Genomic DNA, 25,472 nt, shown 5'->3' on the forward strand with positions numbered 1-25,472 from the left:
TTTTGTATCTCCTTACTTCTACAGCATTGTCTTCCACCTTTGCAACATTTTCTTTTCTTTCTTTTTTTGCAAGAGGGCATGTCGTGCTTCAGACAAGATTTGTTTGTTCACATTGATTTTCAGTTCTGTAATTCTACTCCAACTGCATTGTTTGTTGAGTGTCTTATGCTGTCTAATGGATTTTTAAAAAAATCTATTTTACAATAAGAAAGGTGGGCTATAAATTAATAAGTTGGCTGTTGACAACACAGTAGCATGACATTTGCATGCAATATCTTTTCTTATACCAATTTTGCTTGAGCATATTAATAACACCACCAGAAATGAAATTGACAGGTGAATACGTAACATTGTGGATTGTGGCAGAAACGTTTAAAGAAGCACCAGTCACTTGTGCTTATCATTTCCCCCATTTCTCTAAACGCATAAACCAGCTTTCAGTCAGCCACTTAAATTTGGTGGTAGAAAGAGGCTTGAGGGCAATTTTATTGATTTTTTCTCTTTAATCAGGGGTCAGGTAAAAGAGGGGATACAGGTAGCCACAGGGACATGAAGAAATAGAAGGAAACTTGAGGAAAAAAAACTTTTGATAATTGGATGATTGCATATGGAGTACTTGAACCTCATTGGGGGGTCCTATCCTGAAGCTTGTGAGCTTGCAGGTAATGAAGCTGCAATGGACTATGACTGTGTTTTCAGGGAATTGGCCTCACAGAATGTGGATGTGCATTGGGATCTGAAGCATCCAAATACTTGGCTGGTTTATACTGGGCCAGGTTCCAGGCACCCCAGGGAACACAGCCATTAAGGAGGGTTGGGGAAGCATTCTTCCGGGCTCCTGTGTGGGGATTTTAATAATAAAAGATGCAGGCGGCAACACTGCTGCTTTGATCACAAATGTGAGACTTGTGGGGGTGGTCACGCCCTTCCCACCTGTACAGAGGGTGGTTTCCAGATGCCCTTTCAAGGGGTCCAACCTTTCAGAAAAAAGGACAGGGGGGGGGTCAGGTACTCTTGGACCTTCAAGCTCATCCAAAACAGCATAAGGGCTTTCCAGCTCTGCTTCTCTGCAAGGCTTCAGTAAGACTGCCAAATCTCATGAAGTGGCTTGAGCATTATCCCAACAGGGAGGCTGCCGAGTACATTGCTCAAGGGTTTGGCCTAGGTTTTCAGATTTCTTACATAGGGCCACGTGTATCTACCATGTGTTGGAACTTAAAATTGGCTTAAAACTTAAAACTTAAGAACTTAAAAAGTGGTAGTGAGGAAAATTGAGAAAGCGTGTAAGGAGGTTGAATTGCTGGGCCTTTTGACTTCCCGCCCATTCCCCATTTAATGGTATCCCCTTTAGGGATTGTTCCTAATAAGGCTCCAAGTGAATTTAGATTGATTCATCACCTTTATTACCCACGGGTGTCTTCTGTGAATGACAGGATCACACCTGAGTTATGTACGGTGCGGTACGCACCATTTGATTGGGCAATGGCCTTAGTTTGGGCCTGTGGAAAGGGTGCACTGATGGCCAAATGCAACACCCAGTCTGCATTTTGGCTGCTTCCAGTGCATCCTGAGGACTTCAACCTTTTGGGATTACATTTTGGGGGTTTTGGTATATAGAAAAAGGAATGCCCGTGGCTTAAGCAATAGCCTATGACTGCATACAAAAGAGGGCTGGCTGAATGGAATAATCCAAACTAGAAAAATTCAATCAACTGGCTGGTACACAAATGTAATCATTTTGATTATAATTCTTCCAATTTATTTTGTAGATATTGCTGTCATATCTATTATATGCAAACATAAACCAAAATGGGTTCCAGATAAACACACTTTTTTTCTTTTTCAATAGCCCCTTTTCAAAGTTGTTTTCTTCCTCAGCGGTGTTTTTAATCATATAAATAGTCCCTCAGGCTTAGTGTTTCAGGGAGGTTTCTTTACTGCTCTATGGCTGTTTTCACTCCTTAAGGGAATGGTGCTAACAAGTAGCAAGCAGACCCAAATGGGTAGGCTTGGGTAGCTCCTTTATGACCAGATGGCTCTGGAGATAGCCAAGGAGGTTTGCAGCTTTTGGCCTTCCATCTAGGTCATCCCCCATGCTTAGGCAAATCCAAATAGGAGATCCTTATTCCCAGCGGGGAAAATGATGGGCTCCTTGTGGGTTTGCATGCAGGTGTGGCAGTCAGCGGACTGCCTAGGTCAGGCTCATTCCCTTGTTGCCCCAACCCTCTGTTTGAGGTTGTTCATTAAGGCTTGTGGCCATTTGAATGCCAAGAAAATTGAGTTGCATCTTCTTTCCTCCTAAACTGGACTCCTGCCTGCCAACAATAGATAATATTCAGCAGTTTGTGATACTTTTCTATTGTGAAAAGTTCTGCATTCAGTAGCTAAGTGCAGCTCACCTCGATGTCAAGGTCATTAAGTTTCCAGTATAAAAAACAAGTAGAAAATTGAATATGTCCTCTGTGTGTGACAGTGTTCAAGTAATGTATGAAGCAATTGTTTTCACACTTTAATGGCTCCTTGTTGGTAAAGTGTATAAATACGTAGTTGTGACTCCTTTGCCTCAGGCTGGTAGTCTCTGCTGATTTATTCCCAAGCACTGCGCACTTTCTTATTAGTTTGGCGAAACCAGACATATTTATGTGCTGACACAGCTTCCTTGTGGAGAAAGTTATACTCTGACAATACTAGGTATCCTGAGATGTGGGAGATAGACTTGCACTTACCGCATCCTTGCCAAACTTCAGTCATTAAGGAGAAACCAGGCCTGTAATTTCATATATTGAAAATGATTCATAGTACAAAATGGGTGTAAATGAACTTAACATACCCGGGGCAATAATTTCAAAACCTGGATTGTCTGTTGCTGTGTACACACAAAAGACAGGTATGTTCCCATCCTAGAATCCTGATGTTGACGTGGGATCTGTGCTGCTAGCTAGTATCCTGTTAGCCCAGCTGAATATATGTGTGCAAGAAGAATGTCATGTGATGGGACAGCTGTTGTACTGTTAATGTAAAGCATCTGGACTGTGTGACAATTTTGTTCATTTAGTGAGGATGGGTAATGAGTATCAACTGTTTTCCTTCTTGTGCAACAAGAGCAGTAACATTCTTAGCCAAACAGATCCATTTAAAACTTTACTGTTCTAGCAAATAAACTGAAATCACTTTCCGATGCTACGACCAGTAGTTTTTTAACTGTAACAATAAAAATTCAACCGTAGATAGCAATCAAAGAGATACTTGTTCTACATTCACTGTTCTTATGAATGTAGACAAATATGGAACATAAAAGCTAAGTTTCAGATATGGTGTTTAACAAGCTCTGAATTCAGTTCCATATACATGAAGAGTATCTTGTACATCTGAAGATGTTCCTCTGAATGACACTTTTAGGTTCACTCACCACATTACTTTTCCACTAGTATGGGACAAAAATATGTCAAACCCTAAATTAATTAGAAATGGTTGTACTTCAGCATACTGGCCCTGAAACTGGGAGCCAGAGTTTTCTGTCATGACTTCAAAACTATGGATGAGCTTAAACAAGGAACCATAGTTCATGGTTCATGGTGTGCCTGATTCATGAGCCATGAACTGTCACAAACTTTTAGGGGCCAAATTAACGTTCATTTCATGAGGTTCATTACATTGTAGGAACCCCCACCCCCCACACCCTCAAAGCTTGGTGAGGATTGGATTTCTGAGGATTGAGATACAGTCCCCCAAAGATGGCTTCCCCTAGCAAGTGCTTTCTGGGGAAATGACAGGTACAGGTTCAAAGTGTATAGAATGGACCCCTTGCAAGCGACACACACCAAATATACAGGCTGGAGAAATGTGTCTGTCCTGTTGCTTGGAAATTTGGTAAATATTTTGAGTTTGTTGTGACCTGCTGCAAACTTCAGTTTTCACACCACAAAATCATTGCAAGCCAAAATCATTGTGAACTTTAGCTTATGGGCTGATTTGTGCCCAACCCTATTCAAAACTCCTTTGCATCTTTAGTTTTACTCTCTGTTTTTTAGAATGCACAGAAAACAAAAAAAAAAGGAGTAGATGTTTCTGGTGGAAGCAGTGCCTAGGAGTGTCTTTCACCAGATTTTGATGATGAACCAGAAGGGCTTGCAAGATGGAGCTCTTCCGCCAGGTCTATGGTTGAGGCCAGGGAACAGACAATCAGATGGGCCTCCTGGAAGACACTGCCACCGTACCAGGTTATCAGCAGGTGTAGTACCCTTGGTGCACTGATTGGTAGCTGCTATGGAGGTGGAGGTGGGGTGAGATAGTTTTGCTGCTAGGATTTAATGGGGATTTTAATGGGAATATTGTATGTTTTTATGTGGGGTTTTACCTTGTAACCTGCCATGAGATGGCTTGCCATGAATGGCAGGATATAACTCTAATAATACTACTGCTACTAATAACATCTAGATTATATTACTGCAATGTTCTCTAGTGGGACTGCCTTTTAAGAGAGTCTGGAAATTACCGCTGTAGCCGAATGCTGTGTCAAAAGTGTAGAGAACATACTGCTCCAGTCTAAGAGTCAGTTTTTGATTCTTTTTTAAATTGCTTGCTGCCTTGAAGGCCCTAAGTGTCTGGAAAGGCAGGATAAAAATGTTTGAAATAAATGTCCATGTTGAAGGATGCCCATGCAGAGCACTGGGCTGGAGTGTAGAAGGACAATGGGGTAAAATTGAGTCCTTTTCTTAGTTGAATTGTGCTTAAGGGAGAGAAAGGAGGAAAGATTTCTCCCTCTTGGCCTTCTCCACTGCATCCCCCCCAATTTGTACAGCTGCTCCCTTTTACAGAATGATCTCTCTGGGGTTCAGAATGTGTAGCAGAAACAGAGAGAAATGTTGAAAATCCTTCATTCTGTGAATGGATTGTATGATACACACCCATGTTTCATTTCACATATAAAATAACTAATAATTGTGCACAATAACTGTATTTCACACATTAACTGTTTTATATAGCCCCCCAATACAGCTGCATATAATAAACAGACCTTAATTAATCATAGTCAAGTTCATAAACAAAGACCGATATTTACGCAATAATAAGTCTTAGCATTCTTCTGAAGAAAGCAGTGTTGGCATAGCTGCTAAATTCTACATCTCTGTTTAAGTGCAGAGAGAGGATTTGAGGCTTAAGTACAAAAAAAAAACTCTTGTGTTTTTGTTTAGATTTAAAGATGCTTGTGCAAACTTTAGTCCAGCCTTCCTCTGTCACACTCCTATGCCAAAGTTTACTTACTAGGATTCAATTTAACTTTCCTTTTGTAGCATCACACAGAGGCTGCAGCTGTGGCATAGTCTCTTAGATGAGTGATCCCATCCTGTACATGGAATGCACACTGAAATCCTTTCTGGCTGAGAGACAGAAGTGATAGGGTGATTGATAGTTGTTACAGGATTCTGGACTTTCTGAAGGCTCCAGACACTGAATGGAACATGAGAATTAGTCAACACACATGTAAAGAAAAGTAAAGTGTACACTGTAGATGAATTGCACATACTTTCACTCTAACCTGTGAACAGGGTTACTATCTGTCTTCCCATCCCCCCATCCACTTCATGTTTCTGTCCTGGTTGCTGCAGTTTCATAAACCAAGGCTCTTCCCCCCACTTTGGGAATTAGTGAAATGAAAGACAAATATTTATTTTTAAAAAACATTTATATGCTGCCTTTCCATGCAACTATGGTTCCTAATGCAGTGAACATCAAGAAACTGAAACATTTTGACATTAAAACAGCATTGAAAAACTATATATATAACAATACTATAAAAACCTGTAAACAAACAACACAGAAAATGAAGGAGGAGGGTCAATAATAGTCATTGGGTGTATGTCAAATGAAACAGAAAAGTCTTCATTGCTTTCAGAAGACAGTGCTAGAGAGCAACTGATCAAACTCCCTCGGAAGGGAGTGCCACAGATTTGGTGCCACACTGAAAAAAAACTCTTTCTTTTGTTGCCATCCATGTAGCGTCAGATGACTGCAGGACCTAAAGTAGAGCTTCTGAAGATGGCCATAGTGAACACTAACTTCATAGGGGAGAAGATGGTCCATACTCAAAATGTTTAGCACAATTTTTTTAATGTAAGAAAATTGACAGTAGTTCAGTTCAGTTCAAACTTTATTACAGTCATTCAGACCAAGTTGTATGAAGTTAATACATAAAAGACCAAAAGAATATAGTCATTTGATATAATGCAGTTTAAAACAGATAATAAAATAGAGCTTAAAATTATGCTACTTTAGAGCATTGGATTTTTATGGCGGTGGCACAAAACTTAGCCAGCTGAGTTGTCACCGGGGGGACTCATCACTTAGCAGCCTCTTTGCTTGCTCTACATCATGATGTTCTGGCAACTTCTTAAGGAGTGGTTCAATCAAGTTGCTACGGATGTCTATATAAGCAGGGCAGTGGAACAATATATGCTCTCTTGTACCAATTTCACCATTCCCACAAAAACATTGTCTCAGTGTAAGGGGAATGTTCTTATAGCGACCCTCTACAAGAGCTGAAGGCAAGACAGAGCATCTTGCAAGGGTAAATGTTCTTCTTTGCTTACTTATTACCAGCTGAGACAGGAGTGGCAGGAGCCAGAACATCTTGTTTTAACAGGGGCCAAAAAAATTGGAGCTTTACTCAGGTCCAGTTGACGTCGATTGTCTTAACTAATGATGCAGCTTGATCATGAGCTAATTTGGATAATAAGGGTATTGAGAAGCCCAGACAGTAGAAGACATACAACAATTTTCAATATTTTTTGTTTAAATGTACATTATTTATGCACAATATTTAGTGACTAGAAAATAAGCCCGCTGCAGGCAAAATGCAGCAGGCGCTAGCAGAGTGCGCGATGAGGGCGGCAGGGCTGTGCGGCGGGTCTTTGGAAGTCCGGGGTCGTCCGGGAGGGGTGGGACCTCGCGGCCTACCTGGTGTCCTGGGGGGCAAGCGGCGGGCAAGCTGGAGGGCAGGAGGAAGTGAACGGGCTGTAGTGACTTGCGTAGGATTCCCGAGCTGCGGCTGGGAAGCCGGCTGGGCACTCAGGCTGTGTCCGGTGGGCGGCGGCGCAGGCGGCGCTTGGATGGCAGGCGTGAGCGGCTGCATGTGGCAGTGCTGGAGGTGGCCAGCTTGGGCCGCGTGGTGGAGTGCGCCACCGGCGCCGCTGGGTTCCCCAAAGCTTCCTCCACCGGCCGCTGCTGGTGGTCTGGTCCGGTGGGCGAGTAGTTATGGGCGGCAGTGGGGCGTCCTGCGCGTGCGCGGCAGGCGGGAGCAGCCTCAGCCGGCGTCATGGGAGCTGGGCGGCTGGCGCTCTGTGGTGGGTTGCGTCAGTGCCGCCGCCGGCCCCGAAGCATCCCCCACCGGCCGCTGCTGGCAGGCTGGGGCCGGGGGGTGATGTGTTGGTAGCGGCAGCGGCAACCTGCGGCCTTGCAAGGCTTGCAGGTAATGGCAGCGGGCGGGCGGCTGTTTCGGAGTACGGAGGGGGGCGGCTCGGGAGGCGCTTTGCGGGTGGAGAGGATCGCTCACCGAAGCGCGCACTGGCCCAGCATCAAAGTATCCGTGGCGCGCTCTCGCTCAGTCTCTTTCTCTCTCTCTCTGCCGCGCCAGGCGGCCAGGCCAGAGGGTCCCCGTGGAAGTGAGCTGCGCCACGCTCTGCCAGACGGCCGTCCCCGTGGCCTCTGACGCAGCTCGTCTCCCCGCCTGTCTGCCTCCTTTCGCGGCAGCGGCGGCTCCAGCAGCGGGCGGCGCACGAGCGACGGACCGGCGGCTCCCAGCAGCTTCCTTCGCTGCCCGTGCCGACTGGTGGCGCAGGACCTCTCCGCCTCGAAGCACCCAGGCGGAGCGGCACACAGCCTGCGAGTCAGCCAGCCAGCTGGCGCCACACATGGGGCAAGAGCGCAGAGAGGGAGGAAAGGAGGGAGGCCGCCGCACTTCCCTTTTGCAGGCGGTGCGGGATGGTGCTGTGGCTTGGCGGGGGTCACAGGCTCGCTTGGTCGGCGGCTTGACGTGGCGAGAGGCGCTTCACGCCTCTCACCATGTCAGGCCGCCGGGCAGGGAGCCCCCGGCGGGGCTCCCTTGCGACCGGCCTGACGCATCGGAGGCGCTTTGTGCCTCTGACGCGCCAGGCCAGCGGCAAAGGGAGCAGTTGCTGGGGCTGGGAATTGGAGGGAACTGTGCGCCTGCCGATTGGTCCCTCTGATTGTCTGTCCGGAGGAAGGGTCCAATCCGGACTCTTTCTCATCACGGACACATCCCGCCCTAGAACCCCTTAGCCTTCTATTTAGTCCGTGGCACCACGGGCCTCAGCCGGCGTTTTAAAGATATGATTACACATAATACATTATTAAATAGAACAAACTTAGAGTCCAGTGGAATCTTTTAAGACCAACAAAATTTTATTGAAGGTATGAGCTTTTGTGTGCGCACACACTTCCTCAGATACAGAATCAAGAAATTGAAGTAATCAGTTCAGACTTATAGAAGGAGTGAGAGGGCGAATTAACACACAGCATTATGAAATTGCCCAGCTTCCAGAAATACATAGGAAAATACAATAAAAATGGAAATATCTATATAAAGAGAATAATGGACAAATTGATAGTCAGTTGCTGACAGCAGTTAGGCAATATCTCAGCCTATTATCCTCTTTACGTAGATATTTGCATTTTTTATTGTGGCCAAATGTTTCTCATGCAGTTCAATCTCAGGTGAATATAAACAAATCCTAATTGCTATCTTTTCCTATGTATTTCTAGAAGCTGGGCAATTTCATAATGCTGCGTGTTAATTTGCCCTCTCATTCCATCTATAAGTCTGAACTGATTACTTCCAATCCATGACATTGTATCTGAGGAAGTGCGGATGCACACGAAAGCTCATACCTTAAATAAAACTAAAATCAGAATCCAATAGCACCTTTAAGACCAACAAATATTTATTCAAGGCGTGAGCTTTCGAGTGCAAGCACTCTTCATCAGACGAAGAACTGACCATCATAACAGTGGGAATATATAAGCAAAAATTAATCTTGTTACATTAGTAAACTGTGTCACAGCATCCAAGCTCAGCTACATGATAACTCTCTGCCAATCAAACCCCTTGAACCCATTTGTAGTTCACAAGGACATATATATTAGAAATAAAACTGTCAAAGCCAGTGATCCACGGCTCACACACTACTATTTACTGCCAGCCCCATCTGTCTCCATACCAGTGTGAAACTTTCTTACAAGTAGAAGCTAAGCTGGCAGCTATCTTGTCCTGGGACCAGAAAGTAAAATTCAAAATTACATTACATATTACTAACAGTCACATAATCCCAATTAAAATGAATTGTGAGGAATGTGGGTACACATTCTAGCCTGTCTTTGAAGTTTCTTTGTAATAAAACAGCTACTTTCAGGTCCCTTATAACAGTGGTCCCCAACCATGGCCCGGTGCCAGGCCGTGAAGGCCTCAGTGCCGGGCTGCGGCTCCCTCTTCCTGCCCCCCGCAGCGAGAAGCTCGCCAGGCCGTGGCTACCAGGCTACCAAAGCAGCCGATTAGCTTGTGGCCCGGCAAGCTTCTTGCTTCAGGAGGGGGGGGGGAAGAGAATCTTGCCAGGCGGCAAGCTAATCGGCCGATTCAGTGGCCGATTTGCTGGCGGCCTGGAGGGGTGGGGAGAGGGAGCCGCGGCCGCCGGCATAGTGGCGGTGCAAACGCGCACGCGCGGACTGCCGCTTGCGCGTTTGCATTCGGCGGGGTGCAAACGTGTGCACGGCAGTTTTGCGCATGTGCAGCGCTGCTGCGCATGCGTGTTTGCACCCCCGCCGGATGCAAACGTGCACGCGTGGCAAGTCCGCGCATGCGCGTTTGTGCTGGGGCTGCTGCGTGTGCACAGGGCCCCGGGCCGCCCTCTCCCCCCACTCTGGCACAGCGGTCCACGGCAGCCGGAAGGTTGCGGACCACTGCCTTATAGAATGTCCTACTGGACTCTGATTTTATTGTGCTACTTCAGCCCAACACGCCTACTCATTTGAATCTATCCTCTTGAATAAAACTGTTGGTCTTAAAGGTGCCACCAGACTCAATTTGTTCTGCTGCTTCAGACCAACATGGCTACCCACTTGGCATTATTAAATAGCTTCATGTTTTCACTGTTATAAAGATTAACCTAATATCCAAATATGCTGATGGTGGCAGCTTTCATCCAAGATGCTTTCTCCTCTGAGTGGTTTCTTGCACCAGACAGAGTTGGTGTTGAATGCCTAGCCTGATGTGATGTGCCAGGGACAGTCTTGGCCTGCATACAAACTTATTTTTTTCTCAGTTTGGCTGAGGCAGTGATGGAGTGAGCCTAGCATTTCTTCAAACTGATAGTTTTGGGCAATTTCAATGTCCATGCCAACACTGCTCTGTCTGGTGTCTCCTTAGACTTTATGACTGCCATGACACTGTTAGGACTCTCCCAGACTGTATTGGCTCCCATGCACAAAGCAGGCCACATACTAGATCTGATCTTTTGTGCAAGAACTGATCTAGATTTAGCAGTGCTCCACACACTGGTGCCATGGATGGAGGTCAGTTTGCATCTGCTGCACTGCATCCAGCTGAGTTGTTTAGAGTTGTTTGGCCATTGACCATTTTCTTCGGTAGCTCCAAAAGTAGATTAAAAGTTAGCTATTAGCTGTGACATGTCTTTGACATTCTTTTCGAATAATGACTCACTCCTCCACCAAGACTTGGCTGCCAGATTTGGAGTCAGTAGGAATCTCAGGGCCCTGTCCGCACAGTCTGGTCCATTTTTTGACACCTTAAGCCCATTCTCCCATGCGGATATTGATTGGGTCCTATTGGATGTACCTCTTATTTAAGGAGTGTCCAGGAACTGGAATTCTACACATGGCTTGTTGCTTAGAGGCAGTGGTGAAATCACTAGGTGAGAGTTAGTTAAAGCTAAATCCATCTAAGACATAGATTGTGTTTCTGGGGAAGCTCAGACTGCTGGGGTGGCCATTTCTACCATCCCTTGATGGGATCCAACTATAGACTCTGAAAGGAATTTGGCAGTATGGCTCATTTCTTTGCTTTCTGTAGACAAACATGTGTCCTTGGTGACAAAAAGAGTGTTTTATCATCTACACTGGCCCAACCAACTATCTGTCTTGGGAGGATGGCACCACAGTAATTTATGCAACAGTCACCTTCAGACTGGACTACTGAAACATACTCTATGCAGGGCTATCTCTGAAGATGCTTCGTAAACTGCAAATGCTCCAGAATGGAACTACCAGATTGCTGACAGGAGTCACCACATGTAACATCTACCCTGTGGCAGCTGCACTGGCTCCCAACTAGTTCCTGATTCAAGATTCCTGTTAACTCCTTTTATAACTAAATCAAACAAACAGGCCAGGAGATCTCACTACACTGTACCTTATTTGATCTTTCCATTCTCTAGGATGTTATTGTTTTGCAGGGTTCTTTTGCTTTTTGTTTCCTGACTTTTGGGGTGGGATATATAAATAAAGAATGTTGCCACCCTCACCTGAAACCTCTGTCACTGATCTTTGACACGGCATTCTAGTCCTAGCCTCTCCCACTGTATTAGTGGTCATCTGCTGCTGAGTTGTTAGCATGCCTAAATGGGCAGTATGACCTACTGGGTCATCAGATATCTGGTTTCCTTTTTTTAAAAAAAGGATTTCAACATAATATTGATGCTTGAAATGGCTCTTTCCAGAGTTTCATGATAATTTCTGCTAATACTGTTTTGATAACCAGTGTTATCAGGCAGTGTTGGCACTCTTTTTAGCAGTGCATCTTTCTACATTTTTTTCATTACCATGGAATAAATGAATGTTAAAAGTAATACCTCTTGCTAGCATACCTGACCACTGTAACGTAAGGGACTAATAGATTCAGGTGGATAGCCGTGCTGGCCTGATGTAGCAGAACAAAGTGTGAGTCCAGTGTTTTCTGGATTGTATAAGATTGATTGACAGATCATCCTGCCATGAATTTGGTCTCTTTAAAATTTTGATTTGATACAAAACCTCATTAGATTCCTGGAAGAATGCAAAAAATGAAGATGTAAACTTTCTCTCTCTCTTGGTCTTGTATGTGTTTTTATGTCTGTGTATGTATGTGTGTGAAAGAGAGAGAGAGAAGTATATCAGATTCAATGAAAAGCTAAATATCATTAATCATGTGTAATGCACTATTCCTTTGCAGCACTTTTCCCTGAGAAAGTGCAGTTGTGTTAAAAAGCAATATGGATACTGCATGTTCCAAATCAGCTGAACCACCCACATTTGTCTTCAAAGAAGGTTTTACAAAGAAACTCTTAACTTTGCTTTTTCTTTATTTAGGCGTCTGAACAGAAATAAACTTCAAGTTCTTCCAGAGCTCCTTTTCCAGAACACACTGAAGCTAACCAGACTGTAAGTATAGTTTTTATTTTTGGCGTAGCATATGTGCTTTGTTTGGTTCTGAAGTCAGTAATTTCGGCTGTGAGGTTTGGGTATGATGCTTTCCTCGAGCGGAGTTTGAGATGCGTTTTGATTTATTGTACTAGCTCTGTGCTGAACAATAAACTTGAGAAATGTTTTTTTTGTCATCTTACCAGCATGTGTAGAGTTACTGAGAAACTGAAGGAGTAAAGAAGGGAGAGCTTACCACTTAAAGTGTTTCATTCAGGAGGCACTTGAATTGGTGTTCATTAAAGCACTGACTTTAGTATGGTTGAGTTCTGTTGATTGCCTTGACAAACTCCTATTTCAAATAATATATTTCTTTTGTCTGAAGAAAAATTGGAATGTTTGCGATTTTCACATGGATCTTTTAGTAACTTTTAGACAGTTGTAAATTTGAACTTAAAATAGACTAAGCTGTGAAGAACATAAAAGCAGACTAGGTTGTCCTATTGAACAGACCGTATCTTTAGATTCATGAAATATGTAATCAGGATGACTGGATCATGTTTGTATGCGGGCAACGTACTTTGAACTCTATGTAGAGTTGCTCTGATTTAAGCTGACTGAAATGTTTGAGTTTAGAAACCACAGAAAGTAGGCATAGGATTGCACAGTTAAAGCTCTTTATAACTTCTGCATACTAAAAGAATTTCTTGCAAATGTTTTTTACCAGTTTTTAAAAAATGACAAGTAATATAAAATACCTAAGTAGAACATGTTGTCAAGTTTTACTCTCAGTGCTCTTTTGCAGCCAAGCAATCCTTGATACCATGTAAGAAAATTAATTAAAATGTTTTTGATAACCTGAAAGCCAAGGTTCCTAGCATCGTAGATCTGTCATGATCACCCTTTTGTTTTCTTGCTGAGTAGCAAAGGGGTTTAAGGGTGAAAAGTCCTCTGAGGCTACTGAACATTTCATACATGTAGGTAACTTCATATTTGCAACCAATGCACAGTTCATTTTGTAAACCAATATTTTACATGCACAAGAATGAAGAGTCAAGAGTTCAAGCATGGTCTTGTCTCTTGTGGAAAAAAAAAGATTATTTTGATTTCAGCAGAAGTGCGGTCACCATGGGTGTGCTGTAATGAAGGTCTTCAGTTTTCCACATGAAGCTGAATACAAACATGGAGTGCTCTTGATAAACTATCAAAAAACCATAAGAAATCGTGGAGCAGGGTTGCATCCTTTGACTGTGTAAATAAAACAGTCCAAAGAAACACTGCTCGATGTTTTGATAACTGGACAGCTCCCAGAAAGTCAAAGTTAAAAGGAAAGACGCAATCAAACTGCAGTACCCTTCAATTACAGAATATGCCTGCAACTTCTATAATTATTTATGTGCTCCTTTGTGACATCTGTTTGACATTACTGGTAAGGAATATACAGGAGAATTAACCTTCGAATGGAATGTGAAGCATTCCGTTTAAATGAGTTTGATGCATACATTATTTTAGTCTTGCCTTCCAGAAGGAGGAGTCTGGAGTTCATGTATTTCATGTTTTTTTTTCTTTTGGGGTCATTTCATTGAGGTTTTATGATGCATTACATATAGAACAATATCCCCTCCCCTCATCATGTAAAAGGGAAAAGCATAATGGGACTAAGGGGAATGACAAAGCAAGCAGAGAAAAGGGGGTAGAGGCTTTTCTGTCATATCCAGAACATTCTTGCAAGTCCTTCCCAAGGATACTATTTAAATCACTGTCCTTCAGGAAGCATGACTAATTTTTTTTCTGGGAATCGGTCTAGAGAGATCACAGATTTGTTTTCTTGATTCTGAAAGTCTGAATGTAGGTAGCTGTAGCCAAATCACTCTGATTCATACTGCTGTTCGAAAGTGTTTTTTAAAATAAGCATTGAAATTATCTGATCACTATGTATGTAAGGAAGGAATTACTTGGCTAGTCTACATGCGCGGGTAAGTAGGGTGATCAAAACAAAGTTAATATATTAAAGTTTCCATTTAGCTAATGAATAACATGCTTCATGTATATTCAGAGAACTGTGGCTCATATCTTAGCCTGTGAGCCCTGCAGATACTCATAGATTGCCATACAGCAGTAATGAGTTGTCTTCGCTTCCTAGGCAGAATCCGATATAACCATACAAGTTTACTTTGATTTTTTTTTTTACACTATGGGTGAAGGAATAAAGGGTTTGGCAATCAGCAGAGTTCTAGATTACCATTTTATTGGAAGTGGTTGCACCCAAGGTGTCAGCCAGTGTATCTCATTACTCTACAAAGAGAGTTTTGGTTAAGGACACCTTACTGGGCATCTCTAAAGTTGGTCAAGTAGCCCCAACTATGTCAAAGCATGCTTCACATTGGTTTCAAGCAGATTATAATGCCTTGATTCCAAGATGCAAAGGACAGGTCAAAGTTTCAGACTCAGGAGTTGGCTTACCGGTCTTGAAAGCCACATACCATTAAGAGTGTGCACCCCCTCCCCCAAAAAAAAGGTAGATTTGGAGTAGGGTTGCTTTGAAATCATTAAACTTGGTTGTATTGAGAAATCAGGTTGAGTGTTGTTTCCAGTGATGGGGTGGTTTTTTTCAGGTATAGCTCCTTGCCCATTGGGATGAAATGCTCACTGATGATACTGCTGTCCTCAGGGATCACCACAACCTTTTATCAGCTAGGAGAAAGCACAGTCCACAGGCAGTTAAAACTCTCACTTGTAGAGGGAACTTGGGAAAGCGTGAATTGGCATGTGCCTGAGTTTTCTTCTCCTTTTCCAGAATCGTCAAGCCAGAGCTGGTAATGTAAGCATGGACAATAGTGGTGACAGGAGCTAGACCCATGTATTGCTGTGTGTGATTCATTTCAGGATTTTTCACCAAGACTTGCTGAATGAAACACAAGTAGCGTTTCTTGGCTGTTTTCATCAGTGGGGCAAATATCAGGAGTTCCTGGCTGGGAAATGGAATAGACTGCCTCAGGAGGTGGTAAGCTCCCACACACTGGAGGTCTTTAAGCAGTGGCTGGAGAGATACTTATCCTGGATGCTTTAGGCTGATCTTTCATTGAACAGGGGGTTGGACTAGATGGCCAGTATGGCCCTTTTCAACTGAATCATTCAATGAAAACAGCTTGGAAAGAAGTATTAACCACATCCCCAACTGACAATTCTGGTCTTAATCAGGGTCCCATACACCCATGATTTAAATAAAATAAAGAAACATTTTGGAACTTTTATTATAGAACTCATAGCATTATGTCTTGTCTGTGATTGATGTCTGGAACTTGGAGAAAACGCAGACAAAAACATTTGCATCTTTGTGTGTAGTTTGTTTAGCTTCTCTTTTACTGAACATGTACAGTTTGACATAAAAATGAAAACTTACAAAAATATAGATCAGTTCTAGTTTGTATAGTAAAACTCATTCAGGATTTCAATAGGTAGTCTGAGACAGCTCATTTTGTCTCGGCCTAACCCCACCTTCATTTGAAACATAGCTGAAAATAATATTGGTTTACCCTGAAGATTTGTAATAGGGATTACTAAAATACATATGAAGTGAATACTTTGTGGTACAATTTTAAAAACTCATTCCTGGGACCAAACCCCACTGAATCGAGTACAATTCTGAGCAGACCTTTTAAGGATTGCAATATTAATCAAACAAAGAGTAGTGATTTACATTTTTAAATTAAAAAACAGAAATTCCAAATAATACTAATATTATAATAATAGTATTTATTTTTATAACCTGCCCTTCCTATGTTTAGGGCTGGTAACAACAATTAATAAAAACATCATCAATAATCAATAAAATTATAAAATTAAATATAAATATAATGCAATAATTCAGGCTTTGATTGGGGGCGGGAATCCGATCTTTAGAAGGAGAAGAGTTTGTTTTTATATGCCATTTTTTTCTATCAGAAGGAGTCTCAAAGTGGCTTACAATTGCCTTCTCTTTCATCTCCCTATGACATACACCCTGTGAAGCAGGTGACGGTGAGAGAGCCCTGACATTTCTGCTCAGTCAGAACAGCTCTATCAGGCTGCGATGAGCCCAAGGTCACTCAGCTGGTTGCATGTGAGGGAGCAGGGCATCAAATCCAGCTCTCCAGATGCTCTTAACCACTACTTCAAACTGGCTCAGTCAGTTTATGGCACGGAGTCCAGTGTTTCTTGTAGGTCTGTCAAGGCCGTGACCATAGGTCAATAACTACTAAGGGGGGGGGCATATATAGAGAGTAGAAACAAAAATATAACAACAGTAGTGGCAGAACTACACATATGTTTCCATGAAGAAATAACTAAAAAAAATCCCATACACAATTGTTGTCCTGCATTCAAATATTAATAGAGTTGTTAAGATCCTCAATCCATTGATGTACAGGAGGTGGACATTTATTTCTTCAGTGTTGTAATACAAGTAAAGACATAGAGAGTCTGTTTTCATTGACTGTTGGCTAGCCTCCAAGATATGGGAAGATGGTTTAAAGGGCTATATGCATCCTCAAAAATCAATGAACATTCTAATATAGAATTGATTTGAGTAATAATTTCCTCTCAGAGAAGCCAGATGACTAGACATGCCTAAACCATATGTTTAAGGGATATGTCCCATGAGTTATACAACATCAGGAATTAGAGACTTTAGTAAAGGACTGAGTCTTTACTGTGGTATCCAGTACATCCCAAACACTTTCTTTCCTTTTTTTTTTTTGCTGAATAAGTCACAACTTGTTATTTAAATGTGTGTAATATAATTTCTTGGATGATCTGAAAAACTGGTGGTGGTGGTGGTAAATGGTAGTGAACAAATGAGATTAGAATCTTTCTAATCTCAGAGCCCAAATATTTAAGACTTTTTAGGTCATACTCATCCCCTTGAAATAAATTGAAGTTAATGGGTTCAAATGCAAGCATGGAGCTGTGTCACAATACAGTTATTCTGAGGGACGAAACTAATCTTACATGGCCAGTGACATGTGAGAATGTAAATTAAAGGTCTTCTCTCATATGAGAGCATGGGCTACTATCTGACTAGTTATTAAGGATTGCCAGGGCAAAAGGAATGTGGCTGCAGTAAGCAGGGGTTGCTATGGTGTCAGTTCATCCAGGAATTGTGGCTTTACTGTGTACAGATCCCAGCAGGTCTGTTCAGAACATGGTAAATAATTACAAGGAACACCAAGTCTCCTAGGGGCACTTTTAGGTTGGAAAGGATGTTCACTAGGTCAGAGGTGAAAACTGCAGACTGCTGAGAGGCTCTTGGACCATTTATCAAGAGGGAGCTATTTTTATTGCTTGCTCTAAGCTCTGACTCTAAATGGCATAATTTGAACAAAATCATGTCTGGAAAAGTGTCTTTGGTTGCAAATCCTATGGCACCTTTCTGCTCAGACTGTTTCTACAGTGAGGCAAAAGGGGCTCTGCTTATTTTCTTGAAACGTTAACAAATTATCTGAACTGAGTAGGATACAAATGAAGGGATGTCAGAAAGTGAGTAATTGAGGTTCCATCCTGGATTTCCAGTTCTCCCCTGTGTGAAGTTAGCTACTAAAACCTAATATGTGCAGATGTTTCCCTTTTTTAGAAATATGGCAAAAGGGAAAGAAGGAATAGCAAGTGTGAAGGCATAAGCATATGTTTCATAAATGTTGGTAGGTTTCTTTCCCTAATGATTATGATATGCTATGCTGATTCTAGGAAAGGTTTTTATGGTTTAAGAAATGTTTTCATAATATTCTGAGAGATTAATCGTAATACACTTAAGAGATAAAACAAGATTTTCTTTTTTTGCCTTCCAAGAGGCTTTGTTACATGCCAAAGGGTGAGAGCTAAAGGGCTCTTGGCTTGTGGATCAAGCCAGAGGACTCTGTAAGGCATTTTCTTGACACCAACTGAGCCATAACATCTACAGGTCCCCCCCACCCCAGACTGAGAGGTCAAACCTACCAAGGGTGTGTCAAAGTTATTGCTGTCGAAATACTGTTCTAGTTCTAGTTGGTATATTATTGTTGTTGTATTGTTATATTGATACTGATACTGTTCCATGTAAATGTTCTGAAATATTTTCTGTAAACCGCCCAGAGCCGTAGGGAAGGGCGGTATAAAAATCTAAATAAATAAAATAAATAAAAATAAAAAGTGTTCCAGAGTGCAGAAGGGGTTTGGTTCTTCCTGCAATAGATTGGAGTGGCATGGACCTGGCAGTGTCACATGTACTGTTTGTGGCATGTTTGTGTTTTTACCTCAGGGTAACTTTAAATGCACATGCACCAAGTTAGTAGTGCTCCTGGAGGCGAAGGTACAGAAGTTAGAAGGTACAGAAGTCCAGAAGTTGTCCACACTTTATTCTATAAAGAAGGGTGAAGAATTATTGGAAAGAACTCATAGAACACTTTTTGAAGGGCAATTAGGAGAGGTGAGAAAGGTGTTTCACCAATTAGAGGAGAACCCAACACAGGAGGACAGCATATGGAATGTTACCCAGAGGTATCAAAAATATGGAGATGTTCTGCCTCTCTGAGTCTCAGAAAATGTTTCCAGGGGAGGAGTAGCACTATATATTAAGAAAATATATACTTGTAAGGTAATACATGTGTCTGAGCATGACAGTTCAGCTGAGAATCTTTGAGTAAAAATAAAAGAAGTAGGAAATAATAGTGGTATTATGGTGGGGGACTGCTAGAGACCACTAGGCCAGGTGGAGAACTTGGAGAAGATGCTCCTAGACCAAATTACAAAGAGAGTCTTGACTTATTGGTCAAGGGGGTTTTCAATTACCCAGATATCCATTGGAAGACCAGCTCTGCTAAAAATGAAAAGTCCAATAAATTCTTGACTTCCTGACAATTTCATTTCCCAGAAAGTGGAAGGGGCAACTAGGGGGTCTGCTATTTTAGACTTGATTCTCACCAATAGGGAAGAACTGGTTGATGAGGTAAAAGTTGTGGGTGTGTTTGGTAGTAGTAGTGATTTTGGACTTTATGAAGAGAAAATCTATATGTAGTCACACATACAGGCTGGATTTCGGGAGAGCAAATTTTAACAATCTTAAGGTTACATTGTGTAGAATCCCATGGTCAGAAAAACTTAAGGAGATGGAAGTCCAAGAAGGTTGGGAGTTTCTCAAAAGTGAAATACTGAAGGCACAATTGCAGAGAAGGAAAACTGGGAAGAACCTAACGAAACCAGGGTGGCTCCATAAACAGCTTTCAAAAGAATTGAGTAATAAAAAAGATTCATTTAGGAAATGGAAGGGGGAACTTATAACCAAGGAAGAATATAAACAAATGATCATTGATTGTAGGGAGAGTGTTAGAAAAGCTAAAGCTCAATATGAGCTTAGGCTACCAAGAAATACTAAAAACAACAAAAAAGGATTCTTTAGCTATATTCAAAGTAAGAAAAAGAACAGGGACATGGTAGGACCATTGTGGGGACCAGAAAGTGACAGTGAAACCGGTGATGAAGAGAGGGATGAACTCCTCAATCCCTACATCTCCTCAGCCTTCTCTTGTAAGAGGAATCATGCTCAACATGGCAAACTCATGTCACATGATGAGGGAGGGGAGTTGTGGCCCAGGAAATCTGTAATTGTGGCCCAGGATCACTAGGACTATGAACATCTAGTTTCTTTAAATAAAACCAACTCCTGTTGGCCAGATGAATTTTATCCAAGAGTACTAAAAGAACTTGCAGATGTAATTTCTGAGCCTCTGACAATTCTTGGAGAAAAGGTGGTGGGCAAATGTTGTCCCCATCTTTAAGAAGGGGGAAAAGGAGGGTCCAGGTAACTAACGACCCATCAGCTTGCTGTCTGTAGCTGGCAAAATTTTAGAATGAATACTCAAATAGTCGATCCTCGAGCAGCTATAGCAGATGTCTGTAATTACATAGAGTCAGCATGGCTTTCTCAAGAACATGTCAGACTGACCTTATCTCTCTTTTTTTGAGAAAGTTACTACTTTGTTAGATCAGAGGAATGCTGTGAACATAGTTTACCTTGATTTCAGTAAGGCTTTTGATAAAGGCATCTGTAGACCCTTGTCTATAGAACAGCCTGGGCAGTCACTGTCTATCAGTCTTGTTTTTTCATAGCTGCATTATGAGGTTGAAAGGAAATAATGCCATGTACATTGTCACAGATCTCTTCAGGGGAGCAGAAAAGATACAGGCTTGACAAGTAATTAATGTGTGTGGGATCCAGGGTCCATGTTTTGTGTTTGAGTGATGCGAAACCTCAGCTTTTGGTACTTTTACATGTCTTTGTTGTTGTTGTTGTTATTTGGACTTATTTGGGGAGCTTTACAAATGTAGAAATAGATGTCAGAAGAGATTTTTTTCTGAATATATATTTAATTTAATTATATTTACATACTGCCTTCCCTAGTGGCTCAGGGTGGTTTACATTGAAACTTTCATAATGTAGTACAGTACAATGTTTTGATTTGAATACATAACAGTTTTTAGCAGCGAGAACAATGAAGAACAGAAAGATAACACAATGTAATATAGAACTTGATATTACTGCTCCAGTTTGATATTTAACAATGAATATTTGATTCGGTTTTGCTGCATTGTGGATTTGTTCTTTTGAGGGTGCAGCTTTATCTTTAGATTTTGAAAGATTTTACACATTTTGATCAATCGGTAGATAGTGCATTCAAACACTACAGAGTTTCAAGTAATAACTTTAAAGTATTTTAAAACTTGCAACTTTTTTCCCTCCTAAAGAGAAACTAGGTAGAGAATCACCTAAAATAATGGTCACATTTGAAATTACAGACATACTAACTTGATTTCTACCTGTAGACTTTTGGCATGAAGTATGACTTCGTTCATATGAGAAGCAGTTGGACAAAGGTATTCACTGAAAGCCCCTGTTGTCTAAAGCAAACCAAAAATGTGATTATGGTATACAAGATCAGATTCTCCTGCAGTAAACTGTGAGGTGCTGAAGTTAGCTAAGAATTCTTCTAAACATGGCCATTAAGACTTTACTGGCAACAGAATATTGCTGTAAGATAGGGATGAAGATCATTGTAGCCAGCTCCAGCACAAGTCACAAGAGAGACATCCATCACCAGGACTGAGATCAGCCGCATGCAGAGTCTTCAGTCCCTTGTCAGATGATGGATTTCTTCATGCCATAGATTAGCTTTGTTCAGAGACATCCCAAATACAAAATCTGAAAATGGAAAAATTATTTTACATCTGATGCTTGGATAATATTTATATGGTGCTAGGGTAATGTTCACCTCTGTGTAGTTTTCCCATGACTCGTAACATGAGTTAAGAGAGTGAACTGATAATAATTTTATAAAATAAGTAGGGTATGTGGTACTGCCATTGTCTATTAAATAATAGAAGTCTCAAATGAACATCTGCAATCTGGGTCCCACATATCTGAGGGACTGATTATGATCTTATGCCCCCTGCAGGGCTATGTGGGTGTCAGTTTGCTGGTGGTCCCCAGCTCATGAGAGGTATGCCTGGCCTCAACCAGGGCCAGAGCCTTTTTGGTCCTGGCCCTGACCTGGTGGAATGAGCTTCTGGAAGCGCTGAGGGCCCTGACGGAGCTCTCATAGTTCTGCAGGGCCTGCAAGGTGGAGCTCGTCCACCAGGCATTTGGTTGAGGTCAGGACAATTCATGACTTAGCCATGAAAGCAGCCTCCCCATGAACATTCTCTGAGGCACTAGGAGGATTAAGATACTGAATGTGCAATGAAGAAACCAAAAGAACAGTTGGGAATATGTGATTAAGAAGAGGGAGAAGAAAAGTAAGGGCAAGAGGAACCATTGAAGTCTTCTCCAGCAATGATCTTTCAATGTTCAGTTCAGCAGCCAGCCAGCCAGCCGTACACTCTCCGGGAGTCAGACTATATATAAGAGTATACTCTACCAGACAGAGCAGCACAGGCTGGAGGCCAGCAACAGAAGGCAGGTAAGAAGACCCCTAGCCTTATATACTTTCCTGGCCAAACATAGAAGATTTTCAAAAAGGAAAAACCTTCTATGCTTCACCAAGAAATATTTTGTCCCCAAAACATGCTTTTCTGTGGGCTACCTTCCCCAGCATTGCAATACATTTTGCAAATGGAAAATGCGTTGCAATGATTGGCTGGCATCCCACAGCCTCTGGAGATTTTTAAAAGAATTTATTTCAGTTACTGTATATACTAGAGTATAAGCTGAGGGGGGCTTTATTAGTGTAAAACATGCGCTGAAAAACTTGGCTTATACTCGAGTATATAAGGTACTTTGTCAATACATCCATCTTAAACCTATTTCTAATTGCTATTTCTTCATGCCTTTTTATTTCCATGGAAACTTCTGATGACAGTATTAGTACATGCTGTGGTTTTGTGACTGGCTTTTGGTTAACTGATGGGAAAACATTTTTTGTGAAACAGCACAAAATGCTTGTCAGTAGGTTATGATTGAATTAAAGTTTTGTTAACAAGCTAAATGGGTAAATATGGTCGTTTTCTCATTAAACAATTACATTGCAAAAATCTTTAAAGACATCCCAGCTTTTGATGAACAACAGACGGCTAATAAAACTAGTTGTGAAAAGTGTAGCTATTTTAAAATATAGATAATTGGAAAGCTAAAATACTTACATTAGATTTGTTAGTGTAATCAATAAGAAGAAGAAGAGTTGGTTTTTATATGCCGCTTTTCCCTACCCAAAGGAGGCTCAAAGCGGCTTCCCATTCCTCTCCCCACAACAGACACCCTGTGGGGTGGGTGAGGCTGAGAGAGCCCTGATATCACTGCTCGGTCAGAACAGCTTTATCAGTGCCGTGGCGAGCCCAAGGTCACCCAGCTGGTTGCATGTGGGGGAGCGCAGAATCGAACCTGGCATGCCAGATTAGAAGTCCGCACTCCTAACCACTATACCAAACTGGCTCTCTAAATGGAGTGTTTAATTTGTATGTATGATTCGTTGCTGCATAAAAAGAATAAATTATTTTCTAAAGTGACGTGGTATCCTGTCATGTGATCTGAGTGCTGCTTAATCAGATTAGGGCTATCAGATCAGCATGATGAGATACTGATCTGATAATCCTTTCCCAGCATTTATTGTACTAGTTGAAATGCTTGTAAATAAAATGTTGTTGATCTGATAATAGAGTTGGGTGATTGGCCGCCGAAGCAGCTATTCCAGCCTGAAGCAGTCAACACCGCCCCTCCCCCCGTGCCATGGCACGGGCTGCCATGGTCTGGAAGGGTCGCTTTGGCAGCAGAAGTGCCCAACCCTATCCTAATTTAATTTTGCCATATAAGTAATTGATTTTTTGTCTCTGGTAAATTTGGTTCTGTGCCATGGCTTAAACTCACCTATGAATTACCTTGTTCAATTTTATTTATTTATTTACAAAAGTTATATCCTGCTTTTCTGCCCTCACAAAGGCCACCAAGGTGGCTCACAAATTCAGACATAAATAATGTATTACTATGAACCGGACTTCTCTTGTATAATGCCCATATAGGTCTTATGTATAAGGCATAAATAAAAGCACATTTTAAAACCATATAAAACCAACTCCTCCCCCTCAAAGAATGCACTTAATTAAAAATATTAAAAAACAACACATTAAAACATGATGACAGATGTCAACAGCAGCAGTCCTTTTGCAACTACCACCCTTCTGGCAGGTCCAGAGACTCAAAGGACTTCAGAAGTTTCTGCTCTGCAGAATACAGTCTCAAGTTGAATACAGGTGCTGCAGAATACAGGCTGGAGGGGGCCTCAATTCCTAACCCTTCAGGCAGGACAAGAGCCAGAAAGCCTAGAAGCACTCTGCATAACTACCTTGTTGGGGGCAGGATCTGCTTCCGGGAGGCATGGAGCCACACCACGACAGTCCAGTGGGTGCTGGACATAATTTTGGAAGGGTACTAGATAGAACTTACAGTGAGCACTCCAAACTACCTTGCCCAGTTCCCTACTACCAGGACACTGCACAGAAGGTCTTTTTAAGCCGAGCTACTCAACATTTGGTCAGCACCAGGGCCATAGAGGAGGTTCCCCCTCACCAAGGATCCTCGGGAGTCAACCCTGTTCTTTTCGTTGTGCCACATAAATCAGGGGACTGGTGAGCAGTCCTCAATCTCAGAGGCCTAAACCAATGGGTGAAGAGATGGCGGTTCAGGATGGAGTCCCTGCGACATATTCCTCAGATTCTACAGTGGGATGACATGTTGGCATCCCTGGACCTTCAGGAGGTGTACCTTCATGTACCAATCCACCTGGATTTCAGAAAATACCTCTGGTTCTGTCATCAGGGGGTATGCACTTCCATTCTGCCTGTGCTATGCACCCTGGGCATTCACCAAGGTTGTGGTGGTGCTGGTAGTGAAGCGGTACCAAGGAGAAATTTAGATCTATTCTTATTTAGACAACTTTTTGCTGAGGGCCAAGGATCGGAGAACAGTGATGTCAAACACACAACACACTATCTCCATACCTAAGACCCACAGTTTTCCTGCTCAACAGTGACAAGAGTCACTTGACATCATTTCTAGACCTAGTGCACATGGGGGTGAGGGGTTGTGCACACAGCACAATGGTATTTATGCAAAATGACAAAGTCAGAAAGGTGATACAGCTGGTTACGGAGATAATGGCCAGCAGGACAGTCGACCTTATGCACCAAGTGGTGCTTCACAGGCTATTGATATCCACCATTGACATGGTGCCTGGTGCTCGCTTTCACTTGAGACCGCTGCGGTGGATGGTGCTACCATTCCAGTGGGACATTGCAAGATGAAGAAACAAAAAAACTGATACTGCCTACCTCTGGCCACAAAGAGCTTCTGTGTTGGACCCTTCCATAAAATTTGAGAAAGAGCATATGATTTAACCATCTGAAGCCCATTGTGGTCACTATGAATGCAAGCCAGCAGGGCTTGGGAGCTCACTGTGAGGAACTCACAGCACAGGGCAGGTGGTGCCAACCAGATGAGGCACAGCATAAACTTGCCAGAATTTCAGGCAGTCAAGCTGGCACTTCTA

General features: G+C 42.3%; 1 protein-coding gene across 3 annotated transcripts in view; it reads left to right on the top strand.

The window, feature by feature from the left end:
• SLIT3 (slit guidance ligand 3) overlaps nucleotides 1–25,472 on the top strand; it is a 713,209-nt gene that overhangs the window by 74,029 nt on the left and 613,708 nt on the right. For all 3 annotated transcript variants that reach the window (XM_077327142.1, XM_077327144.1, XM_077327141.1), the window contains exon 4: nucleotides 12,376–12,447. In XM_077327142.1, coding sequence (XP_077183257.1) covers nucleotides 12,376–12,447 — 72 coding nt within the window. The remainder of the gene's footprint in view (nucleotides 1–12,375; nucleotides 12,448–25,472) is intronic.

Source organism: Paroedura picta, chromosome 3 (genome assembly GCF_049243985.1).
Source record: "Paroedura picta isolate Pp20150507F chromosome 3, Ppicta_v3.0, whole genome shotgun sequence".
Classification (NCBI taxonomy): domain Eukaryota; kingdom Metazoa; phylum Chordata; class Lepidosauria; order Squamata; family Gekkonidae; genus Paroedura; species Paroedura picta.